The sequence below is a fragment of the Dipodomys ordii genome, unplaced genomic scaffold (assembly GCF_000151885.1).
Source record: "Dipodomys ordii isolate 6190 unplaced genomic scaffold, Dord_2.0 Scaffold6, whole genome shotgun sequence".
Lineage (NCBI taxonomy): Eukaryota > Metazoa > Chordata > Mammalia > Rodentia > Heteromyidae > Dipodomys > Dipodomys ordii.
The window spans coordinates 7,448,891-7,458,678 of record NW_012267222.1 but is presented as its reverse complement, the minus strand read 5'-3'; the positions used below and the strand labels follow the sequence as shown (position 1 = coordinate 7,458,678).

At 52.4% G+C, this 9,788-nt stretch overlaps 1 protein-coding gene across 1 annotated transcript in view; it reads right to left on the bottom strand.

Annotated features, from left to right (window-relative positions):
- The window catches only part of Plod1 (procollagen-lysine, 2-oxoglutarate 5-dioxygenase 1), a 30,110-nt gene extending 21,876 nt beyond the window's left edge, over positions 1–8,234 (bottom strand). Inside the window, 4 exon segments of the mRNA XM_013031876.1 lie at positions 568–731; positions 1,121–1,251; positions 2,449–2,540; positions 8,165–8,234. Coding sequence (XP_012887330.1) covers positions 568–731; positions 1,121–1,251; positions 2,449–2,540; positions 8,165–8,234 — 457 coding nt within the window.
- Between the last annotated feature and the right edge of the window lie 1,554 nt (positions 8,235–9,788).

The following is a 9,788-nucleotide window of genomic DNA, read 5'->3' as shown; positions in this document are numbered from 1 at the left end:
AAGTGGCGCTGTGGCTCAAGGGGTAGAGAGCTAGCCTTGAGCTGAAGAGCTGAGGGACAGCGCCCAGGCCCAGAATTCAGGCCCCACGACTGGACCAAAAAAAAAAAAAAAGGAAAAGGAAGAAGAACAGAGAAGAAGGGAGGAGAAGAATGGAAAAGAAGGGGAAGGGAGGGAGGAGGAAGGGAGAAAGGAGAAGGGAGAAGGGGGAAGGAGGGAGAAGAAAGCAGACAACTAGAAAGTACCAGGAGTCAGGAGAGCTTGAGGCCTGGTAGGTGGTGGGTACAGAGCACAGGGGAGACACCTGAAATCTTTCTGAAGATGCAGGGGGATCTTTTGGAAGCAGGAATGTGATCCACAGTGGACAGAAGGTGGGGGAGGACAAGGCAAGAGAAAGTTGACTCCACTCCTCCCGGCAGCCACTGAAAGGTGACTGGACTCCCCAGTGGTAGTGCAGGGTGGGGATGTGCATTGGTGATCTGTGCAGTACCAGGTTGTGTATGTGTGTGGGGGGGTGCTTTCCCAAAGCGGCCCCCTGCTGGGCCTCGTGCTCTGTGCCTGACCTCTCACCTCCAGAGCCCAGGAACCTCTTGCCATCAGGGGCCACCGGGTACTTGACCTCCAGCCTACGATCTGGGTAGATGAGTTCCTCAGCAGAGAACACCACCTGGCTCTTGGCCTGCCGGAACTTTTTCAGGAGCTCCCGTGGCCCCGAAGCAAAGACCACATCATAGCTGTAGCCAGAACAAGGAGAAGACAGACAGACTGATGCGCGCATTCCCCACAACAGCCCCAGGCCACCATCTCTGAAATGAATCCACCCTCAGGTCTGCTACATTTTCCTAACCCCAGTCAGAGAGATGGTCGCCATTGACTGTGCCTTGGTTACACTCAGCACATGGCTTGTGTCAGGTGCTGAGAATCCTAGCTACTCAGAAGGCTGAGATCTGAGGATGGTGGTTCAAAGCCAACTAGCAAAATGCTGGATTCTAGGCATGGCAAAAATGGTAGAGCATCAGCCTTGAGGGAAAAAAAGCTTAGGGACAGCACCTAGGCCCCGAGTTCGAGCTCCAGGACTGGCACCAAAACGAAATGAACAGCAACAAAAACCCAGGCCACCGACCTGTCTGTGAAGAGAATGACCAGGTCCTTCTTGTCTGCAAGTTTCTCCAGAGCTTTCTTCAGCAGCCGAACCTTCTGCCCACCACCTGCTGACGTTTTCTCCACATTCCAGTCCTCCCCCAAGCCCAGAGCCTGGAGACATAGGCCCTTAACGTCAGCTTCTGATAAAGAAATGCTTTTCCACTCCCCACCTAGACAGTGGACATCTTTGCTTCTGATTCTCCCGCATCTCTGGCCCACCTCTGCAGGTAAACCAAAGATCCTACACTGTTCAAAGCTGGCCTGCCTCTTGAAGCTGTCATGTGACCAAAACCTGGCCAATCAGAATGCCCAATCCTTCCTGTCCCACCCACAGCTAGGTCTGAGCATGTGACCCAACCACAATCTATCAAAGTTGTCCCTGGGACTAGTCTTTTAAAAGATATGAGCCAGTAGCTCACACCCGTAACCCTAGTTACTCAGGAGGCTGAGATCTGAGGATGGAGGTTCAAAGCCAGCCTGGGCAAGAAAGGCCATGAGACTTTTATCTCCAATAAACCACCAGAAAACTGGAAGTGGCAACTGTGGCTCAAGTGGTAGAGCACTGGCCTTCAGCTGAAGAGCTGAGGGACAGCGCCCAGGCCCAGAGTTCAAGCCCCATGACTGGAAGGCTATCCTGTTCTATGAAGATAGTCTGTGGCTGGTGATCATCTGTCCACAATGTAGACAGAGCATGCCTGTAAAGGAAAACAAGCAGAATTCCTAGAAATACAAAGTCTGAGCCCCAACTTTATGGCTTGAAACCCTGGATCCAGCTATGCCTGAAACAACCTTCTGCTTTTTAGCACCCACTTCCTGTGAATTAATATGCTTTCCTTCTGGACCCACCACTCTATCCCTGTACTAAACACTCACCAGGAGAGCTAAGAGGAGGAATTTCTCTAAGCCCTGTGGCCTGCACATGGAAGTCACCAGCCCCTGTCTCCCCAACCCCCAGTGGACTGAGAATGTTCCTTTACAAGGAAAGTCTCCAGACCACTTTTGGCTTTTTTGTTATTTTATTGGAGGTAAAAGTCTCACAGACTTCAAACCACGATCCTCTGATCTCATCCTCCTGAGTCGCTAGGGTTACAAGTGTGAGCCACTAGAGCCTGGCTACACGTGGTCTCCTCTTAGGACTTGCTTATTCCTGGTCCTTCCTTGTCCTGACTCATGTTCCCCTTGTCAGACTTCCAGAAACTTCCCTGTAGCCTACTAGTTCTGTCTCAGGAGATGTGTACGAAGAGAGGACAATAGCTTCCAGGTACCGTCCACACTTCTCAGTCTCTGCCTGTCTGGGAAGCCGCTTACCTGGATCTTGTAGTTAAAGAACTGGGCCGAGCGCTTGAAGCGACGAAAGCCCTCCGTCTCCTTGGTAGCCACGGTGAGAACTAAAAGGTTATCTGTGGACAGGGAAGGGCAAGAAAGACAGAAATGAGGGTAGGGGAGAAAGTAAGAGGGATCTTGTGTGCGGTGACCTATCAAATCCTGGCAGGACAGGTTACGTTTGGAGGTTTCTCAGGTTAATGACCACACTGGGGTCATCACCCAAGTCTCCCCATATGCTCTTGTGGGGGGGTTCTTCCACTTGGTAATTGACACGTCAATCAGCACCCACAGGAGAGGTGTTCTGCACCCAGCCCTGTGGGGCTGAGTCCTTAGGTTTTGGGGGCTCAGGCTTTGCATGGGGTGGACAGAAAGATTTTTCTCTAAATTCTGACCATCAGGAATTCTCTGGGCAATGTCAGACAGCAAATACAAGCTCAGAGGTCAATATTCTCCATGTCTATACCCAGAGCAGACATTACTAATCCACTCCAGTACCCCCATTTCTATACCCAGAGTAGACATCACTAATCTACTCCAACAATCTTTCTCGCAAGTCTAGTATGGTCCTAGATTTCCAAATAGAATGTTTTTTAGGCTGACACTGACTTGAAATCCTCTCATCAGTCTACTCCTGATCTTTTGGCCAGATCAGCTGTTGCTACTTGAGGCAGGGTGGGAGGGGGTATGTGCATATCAGTACTAGGACTTGAACTCAGGGCCTTACACTTTCCCATAAATTTTTTGCTCAAAGCTGCCACACTATCACTTGAGCTGCAGCTCCACTTCTGGTTTTTCACTGATCAATTAGAAAATAAAGTCCCACCCTTTTCTGCCCAGTCTGGGGCTTTGAACCCTGGTTCTTAGATCACGAGTGAACAAGGCAGCAGCTAGAGTATCTCTCATGCTGTGAAGTGTAGCTTCCCTTCTATGACAGAACCTTCTAGAAAAATTCCCCAGAAAAAGCTGTGGGAGCTATGAAGTCTGAGATGTGGGAAGTCTGGAGCTGGCCTTACTTGTTTCCAATTGCAGCTCTGCTTCCTATCAGCTGTGTGAATGTGGGTAAGTCCCTAGCCTCCCTGAGACTCAGTTTCCCCCTTGTGAAGTGGGGATAGTGGACCAGTTAAATGAGATGAGTTGTGAAAGTCCACACTCAGCATGCGCTAAGAGCCAGTCAGTGTCTTCCTTCTCCGGTACTCAAGGCCATTACGCTAGGTGCCATGCTTTGTTCCTTCTTTCTGGTCTTCCTCCTTGTCATTGGGGCTCCTCTCCTGCCATGGCTCCTTCAGTGTCCCTTTTGTCTAACCTTTCTCCAGAACCCAAGGCCATTAATAATGACAGTCCTTCCCTGCCACCAACCCTGGGCTTCTGGGGCAGCAGCAGGGGCAGCAGCACTCAACTTGGATGCAGGAGTCTCAGTTCCCTCAGAGCCCAGGGCCCCCCCCCCCCCCCCCCCCGCTCCAGAACAGACCCAGCAAACAGCCAGGCCAGTGACAGACAGGTAAGGCCCTCCCTTCCTCCATCCCAGGACCTCAAGAGCCCCTGCTAGAAGAACAAAGGGGACCAGCTAGCCAGAGCTGGCTGAGGCTGGACAGTGGTTGAACCACCTCAGAGCAGGGGGCTGGCGCCAGGCAGCCCAGAAGGGATTGGCGGCACCAGTGCTGGCTCACGACCTGGGCAGGGGGCGGGGGAGGGAGGAGGGCGGAGGGCAGATTGGATACCATAGGCAGGTGGAGAAAGGAAAACCCTCCTCTCCTAACCCCTCCACCCCGGTCCAGAAAAGAAAAGGGCTGTTCACATCTGGGAGAGACTCCCCCTAACGTAGGAGAACCCCAGCCACCAGCTCTGAGGCCCTCTGGCCAAAAGGGAGCTGCTGGGGACAGGAAGGGTATCATATTTCATGGGTGGAAAAAGCCAGCATAGTGTGTGTGTGTGTGTGTGCACACGCGCGCGCCAGCCAGGTGGCAGGGGAGGGGGGGGGAAGACAAAGGAACTTGTGAGTCTCAGGCTCCATTCCTGCTTTCAAGAAACAGCAGCAATAATGTACACAATTCCCTTATAGTGAATTGTGTTCTGCATGTTACAGGTTGCTCCAAGAACTACACACACACACACACACACACACACACACACACACATATCCACAAGCTCAACAGCAGCCAGAATCAGGGAGGACATGTAAGTTTCTGTCATGAGAAAAGAAGTTGCAAGGGCTGGGAAGGTGGCTCAGTGGTAGAGCGCTTGCCTTGCATGCCTGAGGCCCTGGGTTTGACTCCTCAGCACCACATAAGCAAAAAAGAAAAAAAGCTGGAAGTGGCGCTGTGGCTCAGGTGGTAAAGCGCTAGCCTTGAGCTGAAGAGCTGAGGGACAGCGCCCAGGCCCAGAGTTCAGGCCCCACGACCGGACCCAAAAAAACAAAAAGAAAAAGAAAAGAAGTTGCAACACCAGGATCTGCACACAGGCAGCCAGGCCCCAAAGTCCCCTCATAACCTGACAGTGGCTAGGCTACCTGCTGAAAGGGACACGACCTCCATCTGTCTCGGGAAGCTGGGCTGGAAGAGAGACCCGTGGCCACGCATACTCCCACACACAGTGCTCCCCTCTCCTAGATCTCTTCCTCTCTCTCTGCTCTGTCAGGGCCCTAACAAATCTTGGGTTCCTTGGGCCATACATTGGCTGACTCTCTTGCCTACGATGCAGTCTAGTGGGTTTTAAACCTGCCAGCACATGCTGGGTGCTGGTGGCGCACATCTATAATTCCAGCTACTCAGGGGACTCAGATCTGAGGCTCCAAACCAGCCTGGGAAGAAAGAAAGTGAGGTTCCTATCTCCAATTCACCACCAAAAATCTGGATATGGGGCTGGGAACCATCAGCCCTGAGCAAAAAAAAGCTAACAGATAATACTCGGCCGAGTTTAAGCCTCAGGACTGGCACAAGAAAGAAAAAATTGCAGATTTGTCTGCCCAGGCTGGCTCTGAACTGTGACCCTCAGATCTCAGCCTCCTGAGTAGCTAGGATTACAAGTATAAGGTGTCTGGCTTCATCACTACATTTGAGCCCTAGGAGGGAAGTGAACTTTTATCCCCTTCCCCTTCTGTGTCAGTATCAGCATTTGAATTCAGGGTCTCCTACCTGCTTGGGTAGCACTCTACCACTTGAGCCGTGTCTTACAGTCCAGCATTTTGCGGCTTTTCTTGCCTGGGCTACCTTCAATCTGCAATCTCTCCCTCCTGAATAGTTAGGACTACAGGCTTGGCCACTGGTATCTGCCTTTTGTCCTCTTTTTATAGGTGGAGAAACTGAGTCACTGACACACTAAGTGCCTGCCTAAGGTCGCAGATCTTCCTGGCCGGTCTTTCACGAGTCTAAACTCCGACCTCACAGCTTCCTGAGCGAGTGAATGCCAACATCCCAGAATGCCAGATGCAGGCCAAGGATGGAATGTACTATTTCTGGGGCTTTTCCCCAGGATGGGCACCCCTTTCCAGTCTCCTGGCAGTCCCAGCAGAGCTCTGGCCAGCCGGCAGGGCCTCAAGGTGGAAGATTTGGCTTCACAGCACCAGGGCCTGCCCACCTGCTTTCTGTCTGTTCTGCCAGACTCCTGGGCTCCAGGCCAGGGCCATCCTGGGCCTAGACCCAGAGAACTCAAACCTCTCCACCTGCTGCCCCAAGTTCTGTAATGACTTCCCCAAATGGATAACCCCCTGGGGCAGGGTCAATGGTAACAAAGGAGATGTCAGGACAGGGAGTAAAGCCCCTTGTGCCTCAGTTTCCTCATCTGTACTCTGAGAATCATAACAGCATCTTCCTCCAGACTCTTTTTTTTTGGTGCCAGTCCTAGGACTTTGAACTCAGTGCCTGGGCACTGTTCCTGAGCTTTTATTATTTCTTTTTTTTGCTGGTTTTGGGGCCTGAACTCTGGTCCTGGTCTCAGCAATTTAGCTCAAGACTAGCACTCTACCACTTGAGCTACAGCGCCACTTCCAGCTTTTTCTGGTTATATGGTGCTGAGGAATCAAACCCAGGGCCTCCGGCATGCAAGGCAAGCACTCTACCACTGAGCCCCTTCCCATCGCGTCTCTGAGCTTTTTTGCTCAAGCATTCACACTCTACCACTTGAGCTATTCTCTTTCTGGCTTTTTGGTGGTTAATTGGACTTTCCTGCCCTGGCTGGCTTCAAACCCTGATCCTCAGATCTCAGCCTCCTTGAGTAGCTGCAAATACAGATGTGTACCACAGGTGCTCAGCATTTTGAATGCTTTTCTTCATCTCCCACATTGGGTCTGGAGGCTCCTCCAGGACAGGACAAAGCCACAATGTTCCCTGGAAGCTCTCAGACTAGACTTGTACTGGGGTGAGCCTTTTGGGAGCCCCTAAAAAGTGAAGGCTGTCCATGTGCCAAGTCCATGTGAGAGGCTGGACACATACACACAAAATAAATACAACTCAGATGCTTCTCCAAGCAGTATTTTCAAACTTAAGTCCTCCAGGCAGAGGTGGGACCCAGCAGGAATGAGCTGAGGGTAAATGACTTTACTCCAGCCAGCAACGGCAGAGGAAGGTGTGCAATCCTTCAGGGCCTCAGCCTTCCCATCTACAAAGTGAGCCTGGTGAGTCTAAATGGGGCCAGGTGTCTACAGTAGCGCATGCCTGTAAACACAGCTACTCAAGCAAAGTCGAGAAGACTGTGAGCTCCAAGACAGCCCAGGCAAAGTTACTGACACTCTCAGAAACAAAATTAAGCCAGGTATCAGTGACTCCTGCCTGTAAATCCTAACTACTTAGAAGAATGAACTCTTAAGATTAAGGTTGGGGGGGGGATGGGATGGGAAGGGGAAACAAAGGAGGAGACTACAATGCTTGATAGGAAGTGTACTCATTATCTTGCTCATGTAATTGTAACCCCTCTGTGCAGTATTTTCACTATATATATATATATATATGTATATATATAAAATATTAAGGTTTGAAGACATAATCCTGACTACTCAAGAGGCTGAGACCTAAGGATTGCAGTTCAAAGCCAGCCTGGGCAGGAAAGTCCATGAGACTCTTCATCTCCAATTAACTACCAGAAAACCGCAAGTGGCGCTGTGAATGAAAGTGGTAGAGCGCTAGCCTTGAGGAAAAGAGCTCAGGCACAGTCCCCAGGCCCTGAGTTCAAGTCCTATGACAAAAAAAAAAGGTTCAAACCCAGCCTGGAGAAAAAAAAATACACACACACACACACACACACACACACACACACACACACACGTGAAATTCTTATCTTCAATTAACCTGCCAGAGGGGGAAAAATTTTAATAAATAAATAAAGGCTCAATTGGTAGTCTGCTTGCCTAGCAAGCACAAAGCCTTGGATTTAATTCCCAGTAGAGTGTGTGTGAGACAGGTAGACAGACAGACAAAATGAGGAAGGGGATATAGCTTGGTGGAGTGGAGTTACCTGAGTTATTAACGTATCTAAGGTTTGATTCCAGCATTGCATCTCTCTTTCTCTCTCTCACACACACACCCCTCAACTTGAAATAATGGCCTGCCATTAACACCCTACTTCTTGCCTACGAGTTCACCCCAGCTACCTCAGCATCCTCCTGAGTCCAGCCTCCATCCAACCTCGGCACCAGCTGCCCCTCTGCTGTCACCGCTGGCGACAGAGCTCCTGAAGCCTGTCCCGGTTTCATCCATCTCTGACTCACCTGTCTGGGTTTCATCATGGGCAGCTGCGGTTTCTCTCCTGGGTTGGTCTGGGGTGGAGGGGACCCACATCAGCAGAAGCAGGGGAAGGAAGCCAGGCCCCAAGGGAGGAAAAACAAGGTATATTATAGGGCTCTGGGCTCCCGGCCAGTGACATTACCCAGCCTGGATGCTGGCCCCTGGGATCCATGCATTGCCACAGATTTCTTTGATCTGTCTTACTGCCTAGCTACCATACACTGGGTTCAAGAGAGAAAAGGGTCCCATCTCCTATGGATACAGCCCTGAGCTGGGCTCCGGAAGCCTGGCTTCACCCCTGGTACCCTCAGAAGATCTCTGCAGATACAGCACCTAACTCTCATTTCGTGCTGGTCCTGGGGGTTTTAACTCAGCCTGGGCGCTGTTCCTGAGCTTCTCTTGCTCAAGGCTAATGCTCTATTGCTTGAGTCACACCTCCACTTCTGGCTTTTTCAGTACTTTAGTGGAGATGAGAGGCTGACAGACTTCCTTGCCCAGACTGGCTTCGCACCACGATCCTTAGATCTTAGTTTCCTGAGTAGCTAGGATTACAGGCGTGGGCCTCTGGCACCAGCAAGGACACCAGGTCTTGTGGAGATTGAGTAATGCTAGCAGGCAAGTGGCCCTGAATACAGTCTGTCACAAAGGAGGAATCCAAGAAACACTGCTTCCAGCCCTCCTACCCCAAGGACCACAGGACCTGGTTCTAGTCCAGGTTCCCCAAGCCCCAGGTTCTCCCAGGAGGGTGGGCTGAAGGCAACAGACATCCTCAGAGGCTGGGGCGGCCAGTCTGGCTCTGCTTCACTGTGATGTCCACCTTGCCCTCCCCTGGGGCTTTCCAATGACAGGCCAGCTGCTGTGGGGGTGGCCTGTAGGGGAGGGGGAGGGCAAGGCTGGGGAGACAGGAGCACCCACTGTGGGTGGTGGGCCACGCGTGGGAACTCAAAAACCACATGGCGGAGCAGGCCAGAAGGAGACCAGGAGTCCAGCCCACCTCAGACTATCTCCAACCAGGGATGGACAGCCCTGGACAATCAATCTGTTCCTCTGGCTGGGCCTCAGTTTCCTCCCGTGAGAAGCAGAGAAGGGCCTGGCAGAGAGCAGCCCAGGGACTGGATGGAACTTGGAACTTTTCCACCAAGGTAAGCCGTGCTTCCCCCGTCCACTCCCCTCAATCACACAGCCTTTCAAAACCATGAGAACCAGTGGCTCTGAGCTGGGGCTGGGGGGGCGGGGCGAGGGGGGTTGAACTCTGTTCCAAGGCCCAGAAAGAACCTGGGTGACGTTGGGTAAATGAATTGACCACGGAGCCTCAGTCGGCCAAGCGGAAAAGGATGGCAATCGGATGATGGTGAGTGCCTGGCCGGGTTGAGTGGGGCCTTGAGCTGTCACCCACCGCAGCCCGCGGGCCCGCACGTGGGACCCCAGGAGGGGAAGTGAAGGGGGCGCAGTGAGGGGAGCCCAGCCCCTCCCCCGTTCCCCCCCTCTCCCCTGCCTTCCGGCCCAGACCCACCTCCGCCTCCACCCTGGTACGGAGCCCTAGGGCTCGGCCCTCTGCTCCCCCCTCACGCCAGCCCCGCGTGCCCCCGGCCCCCGCTCTGTGCCCCC